The 26,302-nt window shown below is 59.3% G+C and overlaps 1 protein-coding gene across 2 annotated transcripts in view; it reads right to left on the bottom strand.

The window, feature by feature from the left end:
• The window catches only part of Sdk2 (sidekick cell adhesion molecule 2), a 243,821-nt gene extending 217,800 nt beyond the window's left edge, over positions 1–26,021 (bottom strand). For both annotated transcript variants that reach the window (XM_021733719.3, XM_040268502.2), the window contains exon 1: positions 25,348–26,021. In XM_021733719.3, the coding sequence (XP_021589394.2) occupies positions 25,348–25,411 (64 nt within the window). In that variant the 5' untranslated portion in view covers positions 25,412–26,021. The remainder of the gene's footprint in view (positions 1–25,347) is intronic.
• Between the last annotated feature and the right edge of the window lie 281 nt (positions 26,022–26,302).

Here is a 26,302-nt window from a genome sequence, read left to right as displayed (position 1 = left end):
GGGTCCATGCTGCGGGTCACAGGGAGTTTAAACACTGCAGACCCTCCCCCGTCTCAGGAGGGAACCCGTGTTACCCGTCAGCCACCAGGGAAGTCTCCCCACAGTACAGCTGTGAATTAAACATGCGGCCTAATGAGTTGATTTTATTAGTTTGCAAACGCACTGAGAACTCGTTATCAAAATAAACATCCATTCCTTTCACCCCTGCTGTAGCCTCTTCACGCAGAGGAGGATAAATAAAATCCTCAGGCCACGGGTGACCCGCTGCTGCATGTGGCCAGACAGAAAAGCCATCAGCCCCCACAGCGGGGGGTCTCATTGGGGTGGAGGTGGAAGAAGAGCCCATGACAACACCAGGGTGACCCTCGGAAGGTGCCGGAGTCCTTGGCTCAGGCCCCTCACTCCAGCCTGACCCCAGGGTGTGGGAGTGGGGACCAGCCATGGCGCGGGGTGCTTCTGTATACCAGCTCCCTGCCATGTGTCCTCTGGCCCCCACCCACCCCAGGGGGGAGGAAAAACAGTCCCATCTTACCAAGGAAGACGCCCAAGGTCAGGCTAGGGAACGGGCATGCGAGGGGGCAGAGGGGTTGGGGTACTTGGGGGGCGTCTCCTGCAGAGTTGAGTGGGTGTTGAGAGAGCAAGCCTGGAGCTGGGGATGTGGCTCGGCTGTGGGGCACTCGCCCAGCTCCTGCAAGGCGCTGGGTCCGATCCTCAGCACCACATAAAAATAAACAAACGAAAATAAAGGTGTTGTGTCCAACTACGACCAAAAAAAAATGTTTAAGAGAGAGAGCAAGACTGGACAAGACCACAGTCCCGAGGATGGACAGGTGGACCCTTGGAGCCCAGGCCCTCCGTGGCTCTACCCCTAACTCCCTGGAGATGCCACCGAGTGGCGGCTCACCTCTCTCCTGGGCTGCCTGTCCTCCCCCTCCTTCTAGGTCCCCTGACCCAGGCCCCTGGGAAGAGATGGTTCCAGGCCCGTGGGATTAGCCCTGAAGCCAGCAGGACAGGCCCGCATTGTGGCGCCGGGCAGGCCTGCTGTCTTTGGAAAGGATGTTCTAATCCCAGTTCATCCGCGGTCCAGGGCAGTCAGCTGTTTGCAGGCGTTTGGGGGCAGGTCTCTGCCGTCGGAGCCATTGTGCCACCCCTCCCCCCCAGGCTCAGCCATCCGTCACTGTCTGGACGCCTTTGTTGGCCGCCAACCCCCTCCCAGTGGCATCTCCCCCCACGCCACCAGCTGCTCCACCTCCCCTTCTATTTTGGGGCTCTAGCCACCAGGGCCTGGTGCACCGGCCAAGCCCCTGGGAGGAGGGGCAGGACAGAAGGGGGCCTCAGGGGCTCCATGGGGAAGGAATTCGGTCTGGGCCACTTTCTGCTCGTGATGGTAGAGAGAAGGGGGACCTCTGAGGAGTCCGGGGACCTGAACTGGATTCAATGCACCCTCGTAGCGCAGCCAGAGAGACCCAGCTATTAAAATAAATAAGTAAGCCCCGCTGCTCCTCCAACTTCTGTGCACACAAGACACAGAAGACAAAGTCCAGCTTTCCGGGACCAGCCCACTCAGCCTCTGCGCTGGCCTCACCTCCCACCACCACTGATGGCCCACTGTGGCCCCAGAACCCCCAGCCTCCAGGTCCCCACCCGGCTGCCTCATGCACAGCCCAGGGATGGCCCAGGATGGACTATGTGGCCGTCTCCACTTTCCTAAAAAGGCCCCTGACTCGTCCCTCTCAGCACTTGATTTAAACATCCCATTGGATTCCCTGGTTATGGTCTGTCGCCCCCAGACCAGTCGTGGGCCCAGGCTGGACTGGAGGTGAGCAGGAGGAAACGCGTCCCAAGCGTCCTAGGTAGTGTGCAAACCACCCCTGGCGTGGAATGCGTGCGCTCTGGGCGCTGGAGCGGCCGTTGTCTCGCCCCTTGTCCTTGTTCCCCACCCTCTGAACTGAGTGTGCCCAGACGCGTTGCCTCCGAGGGTGGCCTTCATTCCAGGGCCTCGGGAAGACGCAGCACGGGACAGACTTGGACATGTCCAGCTTCACAGTCCTCCTGATGCCGCCCATGAATTCCAGGCCCCAGAGGAAAAGAGAGCCGTCCCTCTTGCCCACGATTTCTCTTTCTGCTGCCTCGGTTACCCGAGGTCAGACGTGGTCTTGAAAACATCAAATGGAAAATTCCAGAAACACACAATTTGTAAGTTTGAAGTAACTTTTATTATAGTTTACTGTTCTAATTGGTCTTCTGTATTATGTTACTGCGGTTATTCTCGTCCTGGCCTGATGTATAAACTGAACTTCATCATGGCTGTGCATGTGCAGGGAAAACCTGAGTCTGCATAGGCTGGACCCATCCCCAGGTCCAGGCATCCACGGGGATCTTGGGACATACCCCCTGGAGAGAAGAGCGGGTGACTGTAACTTATCTGAGGTTCCTGAGCGGGTCACAGCAGAGCTGACCTAGACCCAGACCCTCTGGTGTCCCAACAGTGTACGGCCTGCTGTCCTCCCCCCATGAGTGCAAGTCCACCTGGGGCCACGTGCTCCTGGGGGACGGGCAGGTCCCTTCGGGGTTCCTGTGGAACCCAGTCCTTTGCATAGCACTTAGGAAACACCTGGGATGAGGCTGGCCCGCCTTGTCCCTGGTGTTCAATAGAAAGGAGGGAGCCCCGACGTGTCCCTGTCTTGTGCCCCAGGCTGAGGCTCCTCCATTAAGCGGGACCCCAGGGTTGGCCTGGCTGCTCTGGAATTGTTCTGGAACAAAACCCCCAGGGGATGCCTAGGGTGAAGGAGCGGGAAGATGGCCGGCTTCGGGAAATGAGGAACACACACACACAACCCCGTGCACACAACCATGCATACACACACACATACACACAATAACACACGTATTCGCACAGAAACAACACATATACACACCCACAATGCACCACCTACGTGTGTGCACAAATGTGCATGTACATGGGAACACACACACATGGGAAAACACACGCACACACAGGAACACATATATGCACACATGCATACATGGGGACACACATGTGTGCACACCCATACACAGGAACGCATAAACGGGAACACACATATGGGCACTCACACATGCACAGGAATGCATACACGCACACACGCGCACACATGCGCACACACAAACACGGGAACACACGTGCACACTTCTTCCCTCTGCATCCGGGTTTCCCGTCTGCACAGATAGGCACATCACCCAGTTTCTGGAAAGGGTCCCTCCCTCATCTGGCCCAGTGACATGAAGGACCAGAAAGGCAAGCCCCTTGGACGTGGGAGGCCGTATACCTCGTGCCCAGGGCCTTGCCTTCACACCCTCATCCCTTCTCTCCCGGGCAGGCCAAACTCCCACCCCCTGTGGCCCCCCAGCACCCCCGGCCACAGACCAGAGTCCCGGGCACACGTGTCAACACAGGACGGGGAGGACAACCGCAGGCTGCGGGGATCTGCTCCCACTGGGCAGCCGTGTGACACCCGCCTCCAGGGCGCTGCCGGCCGAGGGGCCCTGCGGCCCGTCTCCCGGATGTGAGGTGGTGCGGTCTCCGCTCTGGCTGAGTCCCCACGGGCAGAGCCTTTTCCTGGAATAACGGGGTTTTAGTCCTGGGAGTCAGGGGCTAGGGGTATCCAAAGATGGTCCAAAGGAAGGAAGGGAAGCGACCAGCGCAGAGCAGAGGGTCACGGGACAGGAGGCCGCTGTCCCCAGCCCACCAGGCAGGGGCTGGAGAGTGGGAGAGTGGGCTCAGGGGAGGTGCCCCTTCCAGGTCCAGAGGGAACGCGGGAGAAGGGTCAGGGCTCAGGGCTCGAGGCCCCTCTGAAGTGGGACAGGGAGATGGGGGGGGGGAGGCGGGTGGGCGAGTGGAGGAGGGGTCTCCCAGGGAGCCAGGAGGAAGGAGGCCTGGGGGGCAGCTCACGGAGGACGGAGGGATGGAGGGCCATAGGCGCGAGCACCAGGGGCCTCGGGGCAACAGAGCTGGTCCCCTACTGAGCAAGGAGGGGCGCCTAGGGGACACGTTCAGTGGCAGCAGCAGGGGCCTGAGTCACCACTGAGGCACTGTGATGCTAGACCAGGGAGGGCCCAGGGCTCTTCTCAGGGAAGCCTGTGTCACTGCGGAGTCCACAGCCTTGCTCTAAGGCGGAGAACCAGGGCCTCTGAGGTCCCCTGCAGCTCCTGGCTCTGACCTCGAACTCCCAGCAACATGGCGGGAGCAGGAGCTGCAGTGGCCCTGCCCATAGACCCGGCCAGCTACACTGTCTCCCTGACCCATGCTCCCAGGACAGAGACACCAGGGACAGGAAGCTTGTGGCCCTGGTGGCAGCGGGGGAGGGGACACTACTATTTGCATCCCTCTCACGGATTTACCACCCCCACCCCGCCAACCCGAGTCCTCTCCCGGTGAATTAAGTGGCTCTCCTGAAATCATAAATAATTAGTGCGCCCACGATGCCCGCGGCCCAACAGTGTGTGTTTCCAAAGCACTTTGTGCCCATTAACCAGAGTTCTTGATCCAGCTCCAGGAGGAAGGGCAGGAACAGGAGGCTCAGAACCCGTTGGGAAGTCCCCCCACCCCGTCCAGCCGCGGCCCTGGGTGTGGTGGAATGAACCCCCTGTCCTGAGACCTAACACCAAGACGGCGAGGCCCCGAAACCCAGGAGATGGACGGAAGAGGAGCCACCAGCCAGCTAGCTGCTCTCGGACGAGTCAACCCCTCGCCGGAGCCCGAGGAGCCAAGAGGCGGTCCCCGGATGTGGTGGCCAGGAAGGGAAGCTGGGCAGCACAGAGGGCCACCTACTGCGCTCCACTGCAGCCAGAGAGAGCTGGGCGGGAAGCGGCTCTGCACACCTGGGAGGTGGGGGGGATGCTAAGTTGCAAGGCAAGGCCCCTTCATTAGTGTGGAGGTGACACAGCTGATCCCCTCATTAGCTCCGCCCCTCACCCGCCCCACGGGCAGCTTTGCTCCAGGCTGGGGCAGAAGTGGGCGTTGTGCCAGCTCACCTCTCCCTGTGGCAAGGGAGAGCTCAGGGTGTCTGTCGATTCATTTCCTGTGGCTCCAACTGGACCCTCCCGGAGGCAGCTCAGGCCAACCCCCGGGCCCAGCCAGGAGGAGAGCCAAGGAGTCACAGCCTCTTACTCAATGAAACTACTGAAACCGACTTCGGGCTGAGTCTCCCTCCTGCTCTGTTAACAGGAAGGGTGTGCCTCTCTGCAAGGGAGCCTGTGCCTAGTGTCTGATGGCACAGGGACTCAGGGGAGCAGGGGCCACGTGACAACAAGTCTTCCACAGGTGAGTACCCGACAGGTGACTGCCCTTCCCTCCTGGCACCTGCCCTTCTCACTAGGAGCCAAGGTGAGGAAGCCAGGGAGGAGGGGCACGGTCTGCTTCTGACACCGTTGAGCGGACCCCCCAGGAGCAACGGCCCCACAGCTGGGGACTGTGGACTCCGGGCAGGACCCCAACAAGCAGCTACCTGAAGGCAGATCCTGGCGCACACCGGCTGCTAGGAAGACAGAGACAGTGCCATGTGCCTGTGCTGCCTTGTGGCTTTTAACCCGAAGGCCAGTGACGTCAGCCCAGCCCAGGAGCTCCATTCCCAGCCCAGTGTCAAGACGCAGTGGCACCTCCCTAGGGCAGACACTCAGAGTACCCGGAAGGAACAGTCCAGAAACCGGCCTGCACAACGAGAGCCAACTGGTTTGTGACAAGGCTGCCAAGTCCCTCAGCGGGGGAAACAGTCTCTGTGATAAATGGAGCTTGGATAGTGGGAAATGCAGATGCAGAAGAATCAAGTCGAACCCCTACCTCACGCCATACACAGAAACTCAAAATGGATCGACATCCCAAACAGAGGAACTGAACCATAAACCTCTTAGAAGAAAGCACAGAGTTAAATCTTGATGATGTGGATTCATCAGCGGATTCTTAGGATTACAAAAGAAAACAAAGAGTTAAGTTGGACTTGACCAAAATTTAAAACTTTAATGCATTAAAAGGTATAATTAGGAATGTGAAAAGAGAGTCTACAGAATGAGAGAGAATATTTGCAAATTGCATATCTGATAAGGGTCTAGCATCCAGAATACATAAAGACAAAGACAAAATTTAAAAATGGGCAAAGGAGCCAGGGGAGGTGGTGCACGCCTGTAATCCCGGCAACTTGGGAGGACGAGGCAGGAGGATCACACTTTAAAAATGGACAGACAACTCTGTTAGAAATTTCTCTGGAGAAGACATACAAATGGCCAACACGCACATGAAAAGACTGTCAACATGGTTAGCCGTTAGGAAAACACAAATCAAAACCACAATGAGACACCACTTCACACCCACTAGGATAGCTATAATTAAACAAATAGAAAATAACAAGTGTTGGTGTGAAAAAACAGAACCTTTGTGTACTGCTGGTGAGAATGTGAAATTGTTCAGTTACTGTGCAAATCAGTTTGCTGGATCCTCAAAAAGTTAAACATAGAATTACCATATGACTCAGCAACTACACTCCTAACTATATATCTGAAGGCATTGAGGACAGGTCCTCAAACAACTATATGCACACGTAGATTCACAGCAGCACTATGACAACAATCAAAAAGTGGAAGTACCTAAATGTCCACTAACAAACCCATGGATAAACAACTGGTGACAGACACACACAGTGGAATATTACTCAGCCATAAAAAAGGAATGGAGGGCTGATATATAATACAACATGGGTAGATCCTGACAACAGGGTGCTCAGTGAAAAGAACCAGATGCAAAGTGATTCCATTTCTAGGAACTATCCAGAATAGGTAACTATCCATGAATACACGTGGCAGACTGGTGGTTGCCAGGGACTGGAAAGAGGGGAAATGAGAAACAGCTGCTTGGTGAGTAGGGGGTCTCCTTTTGGGGTGGTGGAAGGTATTGAAACTGTGCAGAGGTCGTGGCTGCATGACATGGTAAACATGCTTAATGCCACTGTATCGTGTTGCATTGTATCATGACAAGTTTATATCGTGAATTTCAGGTCAACTTTTAAAAAAGGAAACTAAGTAAAATTTAGTGCAAACCTGGTCTCCAGAAAGAAGGGATGAGTCCCGGAAAACTGAGAGCCAAAGGGAACCCAAAATGCTACGCAGACAAGCTGCCTGAACCTCTGGCTGACCCTGAGCACGCGCACTTAGGGGATACTGCGAATGACCCAGCTGAGGAGTGAGAACTGAACTGAGGCTGAGCTCACCAGCACAGTTCAGTTAACTCCCACTAAATCAAATATAAAATCGACGCTCTGAACCAATCTAGCAGAGTCTAGTTCCTCCATGCCCCGGACACATATGAAGGGAGTTCTCCAACAGGGAACCAGAGAAACGCCACCCGTTATCAAGACCAGAGACGACCAGTGAAGCTGACCCCAAATGACCAGACGTCAGAATCATCGGACGTGAGTTCTAAGGCAGCTGTGAGCTCAGTGAGATAAACGACAGCATGCTCGCAATCAGCAAGCTTGAAAATACGCCTATAGAAATACTGAACAGAGTGAAAAGATGGGAAAAAAGTGTGGCCCTGTGGACAGTGTCAAACACGGAACAGAGGGGTCAGAGGCGCCCCCAAAGGAGACAGGGAACGGGGCTGAGAAGGAATGTGAAGAACTGGTGCTGGTACTTCCCCAGATTAGGTGAAGGACGCACACACTTTCCAGATTCAAAATGGTCAGCGAATCTCAAACAGGATCAATACAAAGAAAACCAGGTCCGGACACATCATAGGAGGCTTCCGAAAACCCACCGGGAGAGAGAGGGAGGGAACAGAGGATTCCAGGTGCCCTTGGCTGCCGGCTTGCCCGGGTCCCCAGACGGCTGCACATGTCCCCTGGAGGCAGCTCCCCAGCCGCGTCCCCCACCGGGCAGGGTGCTGTGCCCACACCCGAGCCTCAGGAGGCTCCAGGCTCTCCTCCGCCAGGCCAAGGGCACACCTCTCTGCTCCCAGTTCAAACGCCCCGTCTTCCTGGAAGCCCTTCCTGACCCCCTGGGAGGGAGGGAGGCTTCTCTCCCCCAGGGAACCTGACTCCCATTTATTTCAACTTGTTTGACAACTATTTACATAATTCTAAGTCTAGGCCAGAAACTCGACCGAGACTTCTCACAGTGACTTGTTCAATCTCACACCACCTCCTGGAGGGAGCTGAGCATCCCTGACTTACAGATGGGGAAACTGAGGCTCAGAGAGGTTACGTCACTTGCCGCAGGCTGCAGAGGCAGTCTGCCTCCAGGTCTTACTTCCACCCACCCCCGGGTGGTTTCCATTGCCCTGGAAACGGGTAGCGGAGGAACAGGGAATGCCAGCGCCCCCCTGCCGGGGCCCTGGGGGGCTAGAAGGGGGACGGAGGTCAGTGGGCGATAAGAGGACACCTGACCCAGTTCAGTTCCCACGCTGGACAGCACCAGCAGGGACGGCAGGGAGGGCTCAGGCCGGCTTCCCAAGAGGTGCCCGGCTACCTGTCCATCCCCTGATGCTGGCCTCTGACCCTCGGGGTCAGCTCCGCTGCAGACCCCGACTTGCTGGGCTCCCTCCCCCCAGTGGGTCCAGGCTGGGTGCTGGGGGGGGATTCACACTGCAGGGGTCGCCCTTCAATAAGAGATGCACCCCGAGAGCGAGCTCTCCTGGGCCCGAACCCTGGGGAATCTCTGGTTCCGTCTGTTGAAGGGGTGATTCTTTCACATTCTCCTTCCCGTATCAAAGGCAGCGCTGCACACAGCCCCGGGGCCTCTGCGCTGTTCCTGCAGGGGCCTGGGTAGAGCCTCAGGCTCCAGGGGCCTCCCAGGGCCCTTGCTGCAGGCTGGGCCAGGGGCACAGAAACCCGAGACCAGAGACAGGCAGCTCGCCCCCCCACTCCCCCAGGTGAGAGCTTCAGGTGCAGAGGAGGGTCTCTCCCTCCCAACAGCAGGGCAGCAAGTGAGCTCGGGGCTTCCCCAAGGCGCGCCTGTCACCTGAGGATCCATGGAGCCAACCGATGGGGTCCACGGAGCCTGCGTGGCCAGCGCCCTCTAAGCAGAGCAGGCCCGGTGCCAGCACCACTCTGCGGCGCCCACAGAACCGTGCACCCAAGTCCCCGAGCGAAGCCAGCTTAACCTGGGGAGGCACAGCAGAGCCCGGGACGGGCACCCACCAGGAGGCCACTGCTCCATGTCCCCGCAGCGCGACAGGGGGACCAGCCTGGCAGGACCTTCCCAAACCCCCTCAAGGAATCAGCCAATCGCAGGGAAGGAGAGACCTGGATGGAAGGCACCTCACACTTTCTGGACGATCTACAATGTCCCTAAAGGCCCATATGATAAAGACCTGGGCCCCAGCGTGGCACTTTTGGGAGGTGGTGGCAACCTTCAGGATGGGGTGCCGCGGGAGATCTTCAGGTCACGGGGGCATGTCCTCCAGGGGACTGTGGGACCTGGGTTTCTTCTTTCTCTTTTACTCTCTGGTCACAAGGGGGACTTTTGCTGTCATACACCCCCCACCACCAGGTGCTGCCTCACTGGGCCCCAAAGAAACGGGACCAGCTGAGGGTGAGCTGAAACCTCTCACTGGGAGCCTACAGAACCCTTCCGTCTTCACCAGCTGATGACCTCAGGAACGTGTTACAGTAACGGGAAGCTGACTAACTTGCTGAGCACCGTGTGTGGCTACCCCACTTTGCAGGGGCGGTACCTGAGGCTGAGGGAGATTCAGTCACTTTCTGAGGCCCCACAGCTGTGGTTCCTGGTGACCGCAGGGCGTGCTGGCTTCAGAGCCTCTCAGGAGGTAAGGAGCGGTGCATACCAGGCAGGATCAGACAGGCAGGATCCGAGGCACGGAATTCCACATCCTGACCCTCCAGCTCCGGGAGAACTTCACGGAGAAGTTTCTAGGCTTGCTGGCCGCTGTTCGGCCTCAGCCCTGTCTGGCCTTTGGGGTCTGAGACAAGAGGGCTGCTGGCATGTCAGCCCCTGACAGGGAGCAGGCCAGGGGTGGGGCAGTAGGAAAACGGGCCCCTTTGCTTTACAGAGCAGGAGCCTCGGAGTGGGGGAGGGGTGCTGGAGGGCTCACCTGTGGGCAGGTGACCTGTGCAGGTGACCTGGGGCCTGGTTTAACACTTTCTGTCACCGTCTGGCAACTCTTCATCGTTCTTAACTAGGGGCCGGAGTGTCCATCTCACACAGATTCTGCAAGTCCAGCCAGTGGGGACGGGCACTCTCCAGGGCGGGGCCTCTCAGTGACTCTGTGGCCAGGGTTTGTCAGGCAGGCTGGCGAAGGCCCACACCCGCGGGGGCCACATCCGCTGAGCCCAGTGAGGAAGGGCCTCTGGTCAGGGCTGGAAAGGGGACAGCCCAGGGTTGGGTTAGGCCTGAGGCCTGGGAACTCCCCCCGTCCTCCTGGTCTGCAGTGAAGGACCAACCAGATGGCCAGGCTGGGGACGGGGGTCGGGGCCACTGCCGAGGCCTTGTCCTCGCTAAGGAACCCCTTGTCCCGAGCCCCCAGGGCGGGCAGATGAAGCTGGCCGTGCAGCCTGTCCCCAGGCCCTTCACTTCCCTGTTGGGACAGGCCCAAGGGGAAGGCAAAGGCCAAGTGGATGCAACTCAGAACCCCAGCCCAGGGGGCTCCCGGGACCCTCAGCCGCCATCAGCTGCTCAGGCCAGGTGCAGGAGCCCAAGCCGCCACTCCTGGGCGCACCCTGCCCAGGAGTCAGCCTCAGGAGGAGCAGAGGGAGGAGGGTGCTCCCAGGCAGGACTGCAGAGCGGCCTCCTCGAGCCCATTCTGGACAGTGAGGGGAGGGCAGGACGCCCGGGGCCTGGGGCAAACCCGGGGCCTCGGTCCCAGCAGAGCCTGGTCCGCAGTCCTGGGTCCCACTATCTGTGCACTGGAACCACGGTGCTGGGGGCATCTGAGCCCTGGGCACCCTGTCCACCTTGGCCCATCTGAGCCCAGACGACAGGCCACAGCGCGGCTGCTGGGCAGGAGCGGGGGATGGCAGAGACACGGACAGCTGTGAAAGGAGCAGACGCCGTTTGGGACCCACTCGTCTGGTCTGCTCTGCGCTTTCTAGGACAGTCACATCCAAACGGCCATCGTGTGGGGTTCCCTGTGTCCCTGAGGCACCGAGGACGGAGCCAGGCGAGGTCAGCAAGAGAGAGCGGCTCCCCCGCAGCTCACCCTCTCCAAAGGCACACTTATTTATGTATTTTTACGTCTCCTGAGTCGGAACGCCTCTTTTTGCAGATTAAATGGTACCGTTTATATATATACACATACACCTTTTTTTTTTTTTCCTTCTTAGGGACACCTGAGATTATGGCATGTCTTGGAATCATCTTGGGTCAACAGAGAATGAGGTGGCACTGATGGTGGGGATGGGTCTCCAGGGCTCAGCGCCCCCCTCCCCCCGCATGAGCTCGGTTCTGGGTGGGCTCTGTGGGAACCGGCGTGGAGACCCAGGGAGCTGAGAGGGGCAGAGGCTGAGCACAAGGTCACGGGCAGAGGCTGAGCACAGGGCCACGGGCAGAGGCTGCACAGGTGGGCTGAGTCTTACAGGTGGGTCAGGAACACGGAGGCCTCAGGTAGGACAGGCCTCCAGAGAAGCCCCTGGACTGTTAGGGCCGTTCCCCAGCCTCCAAGCACGGCTCTGGGCTAGTCGCTAGGAGGGAGCGAGCGCGTGAGAGTTTTGTTTCTTGCTTTCAACCCACATGTTCCAGATGGGGAAGCTGAGGCTGGATATTTGGCCGAGGCCATCTGGCTCTAAGTGGCAGAGCTAAGCCAATTTCTAGGCCGCCATGGAAACATCTTTCATGGAGAGTTTAGAGGCGGAGCAGGAGGGGCAAGAGTGGCCCTGAACACCTACTGGTGGACAGCAAGGCTCTGTGTCCATTCCCGAGTCCACCATTCACAAGCCCAGGGCAGCTGCTTGAGCTCTCTGTGCCTGATGCCTGATCCATAGAGTTGGAAATGCAGAGAGGATCCAGGGGAAATTCACAGAGGGAGGTCTGGGAAGTGGCAGAGGCTCCGTCCATGTGGCCTCTGTCACTGAGTCCTGCGTTCTGGGTGGCTCCAGAAGCTACTACAGACCCCCCGAGCCCCACTCACGGCCTTAGTGTCGGGGGTGAGAGCCGGGGCAGCAGAGGGGAGTCAGGACGGCCCGGGGGCCTGGGGGCGTGACCCCTAAACCACTGGGGGCCGCTGGCTTCAGAAGAGTGAGGCCTGAGGAAGGGCCTCTGTGCCGCTCCAGGAGGCCACTCTGGGCCCCTGATCCCCAACTTGGTAAGGACAGTCACCCCACCCCAGGGCAGGATCTGGACCCAGCCCTCCCCCCGCAGGGCTGTGACCGCTCCGCGGCTGAGCTCTGCGCTGGGCCCTGGACTCCGGCGGCCCCCCTGGCTCCTGGCTCAGCTGTCCCGTGGCTCCGGCTCCCACTTCTGCTGACACAGCGTCCATAGCTCAGATTCCTGTGCGAGGAACGGAGCCGAGAAAGAGGGACCAAGAAATCTCACTCCTGTCCCAGGCTGGCTGTCCAGCTGAGGAGAAAATCAGATGGCCCCAAACTGCAGTGGACGGAGCCCACAAAGGGGACATGAAATCCAGGTTCCGGCTCTGAGGCCTGAGACACCTCACTTGCTTCTCTCAGTCCCATATCCTCCTCTATAAAAGGAGGAGGCCCTTTGTGATCTAACCCTAGCGATTCTCCAGTTCCCCTACACTCACGTGCTGCGCCAGGACCCGGAGCCAGAGGAAGAGGAGAGGGAGGAAGCCACAAGCCCCCAAAGCCCTGGGTAGTTGCCCGGGTGCAGTCTGACCACGGCCCCGTCTTCCGTTTGCCACGTCCCTCCTGAGGTCCGCATCGCTGCTGATCTCCCAGGTCCCCTGCCCCTCACTGTCCCCCGTGACCGACACATGCTCTTGCACCCGAGGCCAGGGACCGGCTCCAGCCCTTGCTGGGCCCTAGGCACCGAGCCTGCACACAGAGGTGCTCAGAAAACGCTGGGAAAGCAAACAGCATTCCTGACTCTGCTCCCGTCGACTCACGTGGAGGTTCACCAGAGCTTCCGGTGGCCATCGCCTGCAGGAGAGAAGCCTCTGGGCGGTTCTTGTTTTATTTTAAGGAAGGACACTGCTGTGGGTCAGTGTCCCCAAAGGCCTGTGCACTGAGGGTTTGGGTGTCAGGCTGTGGCACTATCGGGAGGTGACGGGTCCTTTAAGATCCCGGTTCTCTAGGGGTGTGTCATTGAAGGTGACACAGGGAATCTGGCCTCCTCCCCTCTCTTTGCTTCCTGCCTCCATGGAATGAGCAGCTTCCCCGGTCATGTGCTCTGCCACCAGCCCAAGGCAGCAGGGCTCAGCACCCATGGGCCGAAATCTCCAAAGTTCTCAGCCAAAGTGAACCTTTTCCTTTATCAAGTTGATTGTCTCAGGCATTCTGTCATAGCAGTGGAGAGCTACAGAACACAGACGCTGGGAACAAGAATTTGTTTAGGAGAGGAGAGAAGAATGAGTGGGAGTCGCACCCCTACTCCCTGAGACAAGGCCACACGTCACATTCTCGTGTGCATCAATCAGCCTCTGCTGTAAAAGTGGGCACAGACCCTACCGAGGCAGTGGATCAGTCCAGCCACCACGGCAACACCCCTCCTTGGGTCAAACGTCTATGCCAGGACTTCCCAAAGTGTGGTCCCCGGACAGATGCCAACAGCATCCGGGGAAATTGCTAGAAATGCAAGTTACCAGGCTCCACCCTGGACCTTCCTCCAGGAGTTCCGCAGCAGGGCAGGATCTGCACCCTACCAAGCCCCCAAGGGTCGCTCCAGGCCGCCCTCCCCCTCTCTCACTGGGCAGTGCCACCTGGGCCCCAGCTGGAAGGACAGAGCCGGCGCTGCCCAGGTGCCTCCAAGGCCTGGCACTGTCCTGGGTCAAAGCCCCCCTCCCCCTGGGCCAGCGCCTGGATCTCGGCTTTGCCTGGACTCCCAGCCCCTGCCCTGGGCCTGCCGCTGCAGAGGTGGGAGAGATGCTGGAGCGGCGGCCGCCCTGCCCTGGGCCAGCATTCCAGGTCCCTGGAGACACAATCGGCTCTAACATCGCAGGCGAGGTGGCAGCCGGGCGGCACGGACAATGAGTCAGTGTCCTCCCCACACCCTCCGCCAGGCCACTCTCGGACCAGGGCCTGCGAGGGAGGCTGAGCCGTCAAAAGGACCACTGTCCCCTGGACCGGTCCTGCTTCCCTCTGCCCGAGGCCCAGGCTGAGGCTGGGAGCCCCGCAGCCCAGTGCCCTCTCCTCCCGGGCTGAACCCTGTTCCTTAATCCTGATGGTTTCCAGAACCTTCTGGGTTCTTCATTCCCGTGGCCTTGAGAGAGAGAGGTTAAACGTCAACACCTCCTTCTCCTCCTCCTCGTCCAGCCTCTCTCTTCCTGGACGGGGCACGGGCAGTGGACAGAGCTCTCCAGCACCCAGAGCGGCAGCCAGGAGCGCTCCTGCCTTGGTGTCTGATTTCTCTTCATTAGTGCAATCACATCAACACTGACAGCCGTTTCTCACCCAGTGATGCACAGACTGATGATCAGCTTGGAGCGGAGCTAATGAGGAACTCCCCCGGGCCCTCCTCAGCAGCTCTGGCCTGAGAGGGCCTGCCCTGCAGCCCACCCCTGCCTGCACCCTGGCAGGGACAAGGGCTCCAAGCGGGGAGGTCAAAGGTCACCCAGCTGAGCCAGCGGAGCCCATGAGCGCGCTGCCCGCGGGGAGGAGACCGCGGGGTTGACTGAGCCATGTGGTGCGTGCGGTGCTGGGCACAGCCCCAGGGCAGGCGCTCTTCCTCCACCCTGGGCTCCAAGTCCAGGCCAGGGCAGCTAGAGGCTCACAACAGTGACGGGCCAGGCTGGCTGCCCAGTGGGAGCCTGGGAAGCCCGCTGGACGCAGGAAATGACAGCGCCTGATCCAGAACACACAGCGAGTCCAGCTCAGAGGCGCACTCCTGGGAGGCTGAGGCAGGAAGATTGCAAGTTCAAAGCCGGCCTCAGCAACTCAGGGAGGCCCCAGGCAATTTAGCAAGACCCTGTCTCCAAATAAAAAGCAAAAAGGGCTGAGGACGTGGCTCAGTGGTTTAGCACCCCTGGGTTCAATCCCCGGTACAAAGGAAACAAAATACACACAGCGGGCGCAGAGCTCGGTGCTCAGAGCTGCTACAGAGCTGCAAACTACCGTAGGCCTGCTCCGCAGCCTCTTCTGAAGATAAATGCAGACACCACAGAGAACCTACGTGTTCCCTGATTATCAGCTCCTGGGGCCTAAGGTGAATGTGTTTACTGGATCCTTTCATAAAACCTCAGATTTATGTGAAGAGTTTCCACAGATATCCCGTTTACCCCTCACCCCTACCTAGGAAGGAGGCGGCGAGAAGGATTCAGGTTGTTAACATGGTCAGCGCTGAGGTCCAGGGACATTCAGGAACTTGCCAAGGTCACGTTGTCACTTGTCAGAGAGACAGTGACGCAGGTCAGCTCTCTCCCAGGCCATTCTTCTCACCTGGCCAGCTCTCCTGGGTCACCAGCACAGCCAAATGCAAAGGGTCCCGTGCCCAGGACGGCTCCCCAGAGCCCAGAGTGGTGACTCAGAGGCTCACGCGGTGGGTGGGCCGCCCACTCTATTCCAAACACGGCCCGGTGGGCCTGGTCCAGGCTGAAAGGAGGAGGGAGGAGAGGCAGAGAGCAGGAGACAGGCCTCAAGCCGAAGAAGAACCCGGGAAACACCCACCACCCCGGGGCAGGGTCCCCTGGGGGGATGGCAACCTCCCCCGTGGGAACCCACCCCTCCCCCGGGGGAAGCATCCCACAGACCCGTCGTGGTGGACGGTCACGGGGCCCAGAGGCCCCCGGGTTTGGCACACAGGTGCTTCAGAAGGCAGGTCTACAGGGAAGACATCAAAATTTCTGAATACAAAGGGTCAAAATCCATATGTCAAGCATCTTGGAGTCTTACAGACGCTGTGACCCAAGAAATCCGTTCAATCGAGTTCTTCAAAGCAGGTTTTGACACATATGGCAGGGGGTTGGGGGGATCCAGGAAGCCCCAGAGAAGACCAGCCACGTCTTCTAGCTTCATCCACTAGCTTTAAGATATTCTTTATGGTTTAAAATAGAATTCGGACAGACCACGGAATAGAATGCAAATCTCCAGACGTTTAGAAAATAAAACATGAGAAAGGTCAAGGTCAGGCGGGTGGACAGTGGGCGGCAGACTGCAGGGCCAGGGTGGGTGTCTACCCTCCCCCGGTGGAGGCCCCTTGGTCGAGTTTGGAACTGTGTTTGGATGTCCCCTTGCCTTCCTAACGAGGACACTTCAGCCACAGAGGCACCGAGGCCTGGCCCAGCGGGACCCTCTGAGAATCCCGGAGGCCCCCGCGTGTTCTGGATCAGGCATCCAGAGGGGACATCCAAACAGCAGCATCGTGAACTTGTGACCTCCTCCCTGGCTCCCTCTGGGTGAAGTTCATTAATTGGGAAAAATAATTGACGCCTAATACCTCCATCCTTGTTGATGACGGGTTATTATCTAAACTCAAGGAGTCTATGATTAAAGAAATCAGCCTCGCGCGCGCATGACAAGATCACTCAGAACCAACAGGGCCCCAGTGCCCAACAGGCACCTGCGAGCCTGCCACCTCAGGGACTGGGTTCTGGCGGTGGTCACGATGGCTTCACACTGGACAGTGGGGGACAGGTGGACTCTGGTCAGTGGAGGGGACGAGGGGTCCAGGAGAGGAGAGGGAAGGGTGCTCAGGGTCCCAGGTAGAAAGGGCCGCCTGAGCTTGGGGCAGGGCTGGTGCAGGGCAGCAGGGCCAGCAGCGGGGCACAGGGACTGGACCGTATGCCAGGGTTAGAGGTGGGGGTCCCCAGGGGAGTGTGAGGATGGGGGTGTAGTGATGGGACTCAGCATCCAGACCCTGTGGCCCAGACTGTGGCAAGCAGATGGGCCACTCCAGGAAAGGCTTGTCCTAGGCTGGAACCCGTGCCGGCCCCGGTGACTGCCCAGGCTGGGGTCAAGACTGTGGTCAGGAGAGACTGCTCCTGAATGCCCCGGGCCCACAGCAGCACGGAACCCCGCCTTCCTGGGGGGATCTGTGGGCCAGGCCAGAAGCAGCGGCCCGGGGAGGAGCTGCCCTGCAGGCCTCGTCCCTTTCTTACAAATCAAGTGACCTTGGCAAGTTACTATTTCTGGACTTCGACACTGTCAATACCAATATCAACACAGTGTCAACCCCTCTGGTCACCTCCCTTCTGGAGCTGGGGCTGCAGAGAGAAGAGGAAGTCCGTGACACTCCTCGATAACTCTGCCGTCTCAGGAAAGGATCCAGGGGAAACACTCACCCGAGGCCCGAGCAGCCAGGACCGCTCGGGATGCCGGCTCTCTCCGGCGTATTTACATCTCAAGAGGAGACCAAGAATATCCTGGCCTAATAGGAGAAGTCTAGAGGCCCCTGGAAGACTGTGCAGATCAGAGGGAACTGAGACCGGGGAGAGGCCAGGCCACCCAGCACATGGCAGGCCCAGGTCTGGCTTGGTTCTGAGTCTCCAAAATCAGGATGGTAGGGACGGACAGACAGCTGTTAGGCTCCCTTAGAGCCTCCCACGCTCTGAGCACTGTTCAAGGAGCTTGGCACTGACCCCTGTCCTGACCCAATGAGGTAAGCAGGCTGCCACCCCCACTTTACAGACGGGCTGTGTCACGCAGCCCTGGTCACACAAGCAGTCCATGGCAGGGAGGACTGGAACCCAGAACGTCGTCCATGTTTCAGGGTCCCTTAGAGGCCCGTGATGTCCCCCCCGGGCCCTCCAATGCCACATTCTGCTCTGGCTCTGCTAGTTCAAAGCAGACTCGTCACCAACTGCGATGATGCCACAATGACCCACGCAATTAGCTACCAGCCATATTCCTGGCCCTACGCAGACCACACACAACCTCTTGTCCAGTTCACACCCACCGAGGGGTGCCCCCGAGGAGGTGTCCAGGGTCCTGGCTCCAGCACGTCCTTGAGTGCCACCAGAGTCCACCGGAAGCTGAACGCCCTGAATGGGCCCCATTACAACCAGGACCATCTCCTTCCCTCAGGATTATCACATCATCAAGATTGCATGGTCCCTCTGGGTCACTAATAGCATCCTGGTGGCATCAAACTTTAATTGGCCCTCTTCCCCTTCTCCTCCCCCACCCCATACCCTGTTCCGTTTACAAGGGTCTGTGTGGCTCTGTCACTGGCATAAATGTCCCAAGTGGCCTGAAGGAGTCTCCTCCAGCAGCTCACCCCAGCCCGGGGGGAGGGCTGGAAGGAGACGGGGGATGGAGCGCTCTCGTTCTGCCAGCTCAGGCCCCTGCGAACACCACCAGGTGGGGACGTGAACCGGGAGGACCGGGAGGAGGACAAAGGGCGAACTCGGGGCTTATATCCAAACCCTACCCCCTTCCCTGGCCAGCCCTGGTCTCCTAGGGCAAAATGGCCCATCGCCTCACTGGCCAAAGGCCACCTCTCCTCGAGAAAGCCACGGGGGAGCAGGGCAGCGTGGGACAGCGGAAAGTGGGCAGGTGTGAGGACCCAGAACCCCGGGTTCAATCCTGGCTCCCTGCCTTTCTAGCTGGAGCCTCAGTTTACCCACATATCGAGTGACAGGAAGGACTGTGGCAGGCAGTGGCTTTGTGTACCCTGCCACGTCTGAGAGGTACCAGTGAGCACACCACGGCGGAGCTCCAGGACGGGGACAAAGCCCTGGAGGTCTCAGCTGGGAAAACGCAAGAAGAAGTGAAGTCAGACAAGACGGAGGTGAAACGTACATAAAGACACCAGCAGAGAAAATCGGAGCACTAAATGCCAGCCGAGGACCTCAGGACCCCCAGAGGGCCACCACAGGAGAGCCAGATGCCATGCCATGATGTCTTGGTCAACGAGAGACCACGTACGGGATACTGATGTTCCTATAGCACAATGTCGCCAGGTGACGTGGGGGCTGGTGGCTGCCTTCATTTGCCTGAGCCCACTCTGTGATGTTCCCACAATGAGAACCCACCTCGTGACGCATCCTCAGAACGTATCCCTGTCGTTAAGTGACACACGACTGACAAATATGGTTCGATTAATTGATTAAGTGCTTATCAGGTCAGCCTTACTGTGAGCGCTCCGTGGTATCATCTTATTTTAGGCTTTTATCCTTGTTTACAGACAAGGAATCAGAGGTTGGGAATGCAAGTGGTCAGCCCCGAGCAGAACAGACAGACAGTGACAGAGACTGGTCACCCCAGCTCCCAGGGACAGATCGCCACTCATGTACCGCTTCTCTACAGGAAGTGGCAACAGGGGCTGGGGGTCTGCTTTCGGAACAGCCCCGTCTCCTGTGTGACATGCAGAACCCACGGTCCTTCTCCGTGGAGACGAAGCAATGCCGGTCATGACCAGGGCAGGTGGGCCAGCTCTTTTCCTGCACTTCCCAGCTCCGTTGCTGTGGGGTGGGACCGTGGAACCAATTCTGGTTAGGGGGCTGTCCCAGGAGAGAGGGACGCAGCATTTACCACGACCCAGGTCTTCCTCTCCCTCCTGGGCTCCTCGAATTTCAAATGGTGCATCCACGGAACAGCGGGGCGTCACCCCAGCCCTCCACGCGGTACAGGCAGAGCGCAGCTCGCACGAGGTCACTGAGGACCCCAGAGCCACCTGACCCAGAGGCCAGGCCTGCTAGAGCCCCTTCACCTGTGGGGCCGGAGCCTGGAAGGAGCCCGCCTGGGAGGGGCTGCGCTCTCAGTGGCCAGCGGCAGCACCACTGCATCCTCCATAAGCCCAGGAGGTGACTGGGGGGGGGGGCTCCCACAATGGGGGGCTCGGCTGAAGGACTAGGAGGGCTCCAGGGCACGGTGGGGAGGGAGACAGGAGGAGGCTGACAGGAAGGGAGAAGCAGGCAGGGCCAGGTGACCAGGGCTGTGTCCCTGGGGAAAGCGTCCACTCCTTCACTCATCCCTATGAGCTGAGCTCCTCGCCGGTGCCAGGCACTGTCCTACAGGCTAGGGACATCATATTAGGAATGCAATGAGGCCCCTGCCCTTCTGGGAGAGACCAAGGGTAAAGCAGCAGGTGGGTCAAGACATGGGGGCACCCAGGGCTGCCCAGAAGGCTCCGTTGGGAAAGGGGCGCATGCTCAGAGGTGCCAGTGTGGGGTTCACAGAGATGCCGGAGGGACACAAGAGGGACCCGAAGGAAACAGCGAGTGGACTCTGCAGACCTCTGGGGGGAGTGGGCACCCCCAGGAGCAGCAGGAACTTCAAGGGTCAGGGAGGAGGGTGGAGCATCTCGGGAGCTCCAGGAGGCGTCCTGGGGGGGGGGGAAGGGGGAAGGGACGGCGGCCACACGGCGGCAGAGGAGGCTTCGCATGGGAAGAGGAAGGGCAGTGATTCTGGCGTCCTCAGAGTCATGTGACCAGCACACTATGAGCATTATTTAAAGCTTATATTTCATAAACATGACATTTATTAAGAGCATCTTTACAGCGATTTGGATAACTGCATTTAATCACCCAAACCACCCCGGGAGGAAGACATGGGCATTTTTTCTGTTCTATTTACTCATTTTACAGATGAGGAAACTGAGGCTCAAGTCACCATCGCCCAGCAGCAGAGGCAGGTCTCAAAGGGGCAGCCCAGGCTGGGAGCCGTCCCCCCCTACGAGCACCTCCCTTGTCACCAGGGCCTGGCAGAGGCTCCCAGGCTCAGCGAGGGCTCCCTGCCCTGGACTCCTGGCCCAGGGCGTCTGGTGAGTCAGCTCTGCAGCTGCCCCCTCTCCCTTTCCCCCAAGGCCCCGAGCAGCCCTGGACAGTCCATCGCCCAGCATGGCTCCCCGGCCTGCCTCCTGCCCAGAGTGTGGACAGCAGGCGCTGGGAGGCGGGGAGCATGGGGGCGTCTGAGCAGCCAGACTGTTTTCCTTTCCGTTACAGGCAGTGGGCCGCGCTGGCCCGTGAGTTGCCATTGGCATCCCAAGGCCCCAAATTATGATGACTAATTCCCGCCGCTTTAGGCAGCTCCAGGTCTTCCGCAGTGTGCCCAGGGGGAGCTGGGTGGAACCCCCACAGGCAGCAGGGTGGCACCCAGCATCAATTCTAACTCCCCTCCTGATGCCTGGAGGGGCAAGGAGCCAGGGGGAGAGGGGAGGGGGCTCCAGCCCATGCAAAGGCCTTTAAGCCAAATCCTGGGACAGCCCGTCACTAGGAGGCCGATGCCTTCATCAACATGAAGCAGGACCCTCTGACAACCAGCTTGTATGAAGTAGTGTGTCCTCGGGCACCACAGGTATGCAAGCAGACCCAATGGCCAGTGTCCAGGGTTTGTGGGCAGAGAACAGTTCTAGATGACTTTTGTATCTTCCCAATCCCGGGCTGTGATTCCACTTGTCCCTAGGACAGAGAGCAAGCCCACTCTCCCTTATCTTTAGCTTACAGCCCAGCCATGTCCTGGGGCACAAGGTCAAATGCAGACCAATATGCAGCTTAACACATCATCTTAAAAGTCCACCGCAGGGGTACTGTTAAAACAGAGATGTGCTGTAAAGCATTTGGCCTCCTTCCCAGCCTCCCTTCCCTGATGGAAGGAGGTTCCTGGCCCCTACTCCAGCCTTCCAGTAGAGGACACGGGGAGAGGCGGTTGATCAATATTTGCAGAACCAATGCATGAAAGGGAGGGTTCCTGAGGCAGGTGTGGGCAGCCCCTGTGAGCCCGCCTTCGGGGGGGTCTGAAGTCTTCATCCTAGGCAGGGGGATCATCGGCAGCCTATAGAAGCAGCCAACCCATGTCACTCATCTACCCACCCCAAGAATGTTCCAGATCCCCAGCTGAATCCTAGGGGCGCACAGGGCGGGGGGAGAAGGTGCATGGGAGAAGGGAACCGAGAGCAGACACCTCCCATCCCACTCTGGTGTGGGGCTTTAGATGGCTGAGCCCCAGGCAGGCGCGACACCCGGCCTCCTGGTAATTAGCAAGAGGCCCTGATCAATAAGTTATTTTTTGCTGTCAGTAATTAATAATTACAGCTTAGCCACACCATGTAATTAAACTTTCATCCTGCTCCCTTGTGCGCTGTTGGGCTCTTACTGTGATTAGCTCCCAGCACTAAACTTTCTCCCTGTGGACCCCTCCAGGGGCTCCAGAGCAGGAGTTCCCCACTGCCTGGCTCACTCAGTGCCAGCGCCCTGTTGGCCTTCCCCTGGCATGCTTCTCTTGAAAGAATCTTCTGGACCAGCTGGTTAGGTGCCTGTTGCCCTCCTTCCGGCTTCTGGGGTGGCCAGGATGACCCCCAGCAGAAAGCAAGCTTGCAAACACAGGAGAGCTCTCTCTCTCTGCACTCAGTGCTGTCGACCAGGCTTGCCCAACCTTTCCAATCCCAGTGTCTGCGAGGGAGCACACGAATCTGCACGGTCACCAGCTCCCAGGCAGCTAAGAGCGTAAGGGCCACTCAGAGGCCCACAAAGGTACTCAGGCAAAGAGGTTCAAGAAAGCTCCTGCGTAAGAAAAAGGAATTCAGGGTCTTTGGGGGGAGCGGCAGGGGACCACTATTCAGCGTTCCCTGACATGCAGCATTAAAAAACTGAAAATGCTCACAGCAACTGCCAAGTGTGAAGCCCCTCTATGTGGGGAACACCTGCCAGGGCAATTGAATCCTCTAGTGTCAACTCTGCAAGGGAGAAGCTAGTGTTCCCAACATACAGATGAGGAAACCGAGGCTCTGAGTGGCTGAGACTTTCCGAAACCTCTGTGCAGCTAAGCAGCAACGCCAGATCACGAGAGCCCATTCTTTCTGCTGCCAAAGCCAATTCTCTTCCCACAATGTCACTGAACTTCACATGGGAAATGAGTTTGAATCATGGTACATCAGATGGTGGGGATGTGGTCAAACAGTGGCTTTCAGTGCACCCAGGTGATGGAGTTCCATCCCAGCACCTGGCAAAAAGACCCTCAAAACTAAGCAAGATCTAGACCAAGATCCAGTGGTGTGGCCAATGTGAGGTTTGTCTCAAGGGAGAGTGGGGCTCCTGTGCTCAGAAGTGACCAGACAGTGCAAGGACCTTCAACTGCAGACCAAGGATCCACGGCATGGTCTCAGACTCAAAGAGACTCACTTACTGACCCCAGAGTAGGTAAGAAAGGAACCTGCACCCTGATCCTACCCCTCCAACATGCAAACCAGCACTGCCCCCCAAGCAGGGCCAAGGAGGCTGCGTTCCCTGTTCCCACAATCCTCTGCAGGGTTTGCTGCTCCGAAGACAAATGGAAGGAGGGGACCGATGATGCTGGCGAACAAACACTCTTGGAGCCAGAGAGCACAAACGGAGCAGCAGGGGCCCTGGGCAGCCTGACACACAAAAAGGCAGCAGATCAATCAGAGACCTGCACCGGTCTGACAGACAGCAGGCGCGGCCCTCCCGCGGGAATTGCAGGCATGGGAGTAGCCTGGCCTTCAGTTCAACAACACTGGTGGATATCCTGGCCCCAGGTGGACGGCACAGGTGTGGAGGTGGGGAAGAGAGGACAGGAAGACCCAGAAGGAAGAGCCACCAGGTGCCCGGGGGACTCCAAAAGGGCCTGGTCGTGGATGGGACAAGAACTGGTGAGCACCTGCCCAGGGAAGTCACATGGTTCCTGGTGGATGTGCAGTCAAGAAACCAGAAGGATCCAGACAGACGGACACCCCTGGGAGGCCGGCTGTCTTCTGGGTAGGAATTCCACGGGCATCTCAGCACACACCCAGGAGGCGCCCCTGGTAGACTACAGCCCATTCCTCTGCCAGAATCACCCCCCCCCCAGCACCCTGCCTAGAGGGGCCCTGTCCTGGTGCAGGAAAAGGTCCCAGAACTCACATGGCCCAAGCCCTGACTCCGACCCCACATCACCAAATGGGCCTCAGGAAAATCACTGACTGCCGCAGGACCTCAGTTTCCCCATCTGTTAAATGGCCACCAGAATAAAATGACCTCTGAGGTCCCCGTCTACTGGAAATTTTTATGACGATCATAAAAATAATAACTTTTATTACCTTACATTTATGGATCTCGTTGCAAAATTTCCAAGTGCTTTTATCTAAATTACCTCGTAAAATCATCCCCTCAACCCTGGTGAGCCAGAGCCGATCATTTTTATCTTCGATCCTGGCTCTGGAAATTGCCCGACTCGGGTTCCTCCCTCCCCACAGGCTCCACGACCCCAGATGTAGAGTGGGACCCTGTCAGGCTTGCAGCCCCCCCACCCCCGCCGCCGCAGTCCGGCGCCCCCGGCTGGGTCGGGTCCCCTCCTGAGCCTGGAAGAGGCCAGGCCCAGCGGAGCCCAGGTTTAGACTCATCTCCCTGGGCCCCCAGCAGGCGCCGCTCGGACACCGCTGGCACCGCTGTGCGGATCCGCGAACCCCAAAGCAAGGAAGCGCGGGTGCAGCCGCCCTTCCCCGCCTTGACCCGCCGGGGGACTGGAGGGACGTCTGGACATCGCCCTCCAGAAAGGGACTGCGCGGATCCCACCTCATCCTTTCCAACACTCCCACCCCACCAACGGCCAGCTCTTCTCCGCCTCAGGCGGCTCCAGGCAGCCCAGGTCAAAGCACAGGCTGCCAGACCATCAGCGACCAGGGGAGGCGGGAGGCAGGGGCGGGGTGCGGGGCGTGTCTGGAGGTGGTTGGGAAGGAGGCCCCGGCCCCTCCCTGTGCACCACCCCCGGTGGGTTCGCGGCTGCACCCGCGGCCCCAGGCCCATGCGGAGGAGCACCGCTGGCCCCTGCGGCCGGCCAGCAGCGAGGCGCGGGCTCCAGTACGTGGCCAAGCAGGGCAGCTGCCCTCCAGGGAGGACCAAGCCGGAGCCTAGCATCCTCCCCCGGCTCCTTCCCCGCGCCCGCCCCTCTCTCTCTCCCCAGGGCGGCCAGTGCCTGCCCAGCAGGGCCTTGCCCTTTCCCGCGGACGCCGAGCGTGGACCCGAAGCCCGGCCTCCGAGCTCAGTGGAGCCGCGTAGAGCCGGCACCGAATGGCGCGCCCCTCCCACGCCGCCCGCCCGAGGGCACCCTCCCGCAGCCGGCGGGGACAGGAGGAGTGTCCCTCCCTCCTCACCTTAGGGTTTTCTCAGCCTTCTCGGGCGACCCCACCTTCCCCATTCAGAAGCCACAAGTCTCAGAGAGCATGCCCCACCCGAAAGAGAGACCCCAAACTTGGGGAGAGGGGGTCTTGAAACTCCCAAGAGAGGGCTGTCTAGGCTGAGCACGCTGACCCGCTGGCCACCCCTGGCCCGCCCTCTCTCCAAGCCCCCTCCCAGCCCCACGTGGGGATGGTCCCCAGTACCTTGGGCTCCAGCCTCGCGGATCCGATACAGAGCCACCAGAGTCCAGATCAGCAACCGCCACATGGTGACCAGCCCGGAGGGGGTCCCCGGGGTCTCCTTCCCCTCCGTCCTGCTTTATAATCCTCGTGGGGTCCGGCGCCCCGCGGCTTGGTCCCGGGAGGCTGTCTACGCGGCTCTGGGTCCCAGGCGTACTGTGCCCGGGAGGGCCCGCGCTGGCGACCCCAATCCCTCCTCCTCTGCTGTCCGAGTCCGATGCCGGCCGCGCGCCCGGAAGGAGAGGGGCGAGCAAACAGAAAGAGGCAAAGCCACCCTCTCGGATTCGGGCGCCTGCCTCCCTTAGCACCCCAACTCCGACTTCTTCTCCCAGCCAAGGCGCCTCCGGGATCCGGCCGGGTCGCTGGCCGAGCTCCGGAATAAGCGGACAACTTCAGGAAACTTCCTCCTGTGGCCACGTTGCCCGCCCCCCGCTCCTCCCCGCCCCTGGTAGGGTTCTCCGGGCCCACGCAGTCACTGTGGTTGCAGGCGCCCGGTCCCCGGGGCGCGTTCCGAGCTGAGTGCGGCGGCAGATGCGGGTGCTGAGGTTCATTCAGGGGTGTCAGTTTCGGGGGGCGCGGTTAGCATAACGGTCCGAGTCTCCCTGGAGCTGAAGTTTTCTTCTCTAACTTTGCAGGAGGTATCTGGCGGGGCCGAGCGGCCCTTCTGGGCTCCACCGCCCTCGCGCTGAATCCGGAGATTCTGGGTCCCCTCCGGGGGCTTCGGAACCGGGTGTCCCTCGGTTCTGCGCCCAGGAGGCTAGCAAACTTTGCTGGTCCTGCGGCCCGGCACACAGCCCCGCGCGCCCATGTCCACCCCAGCTTTGGGCCGGCAGGGGCGGCTGCTGGGATCGGCGACCCGGGCTGAAGCCAGCGCTCCGGCGCGGAGCCTCCTGCCGCGCTAGGATGGAGACCGGCGGCT

Source organism: Ictidomys tridecemlineatus, chromosome 3 (genome assembly GCF_052094955.1).
Source record: "Ictidomys tridecemlineatus isolate mIctTri1 chromosome 3, mIctTri1.hap1, whole genome shotgun sequence".
Lineage (NCBI taxonomy): Eukaryota > Metazoa > Chordata > Mammalia > Rodentia > Sciuridae > Ictidomys > Ictidomys tridecemlineatus.
Note: the sequence above shows the minus strand (reverse complement) of the source record. Positions and strands in the feature narration are given on the sequence as shown.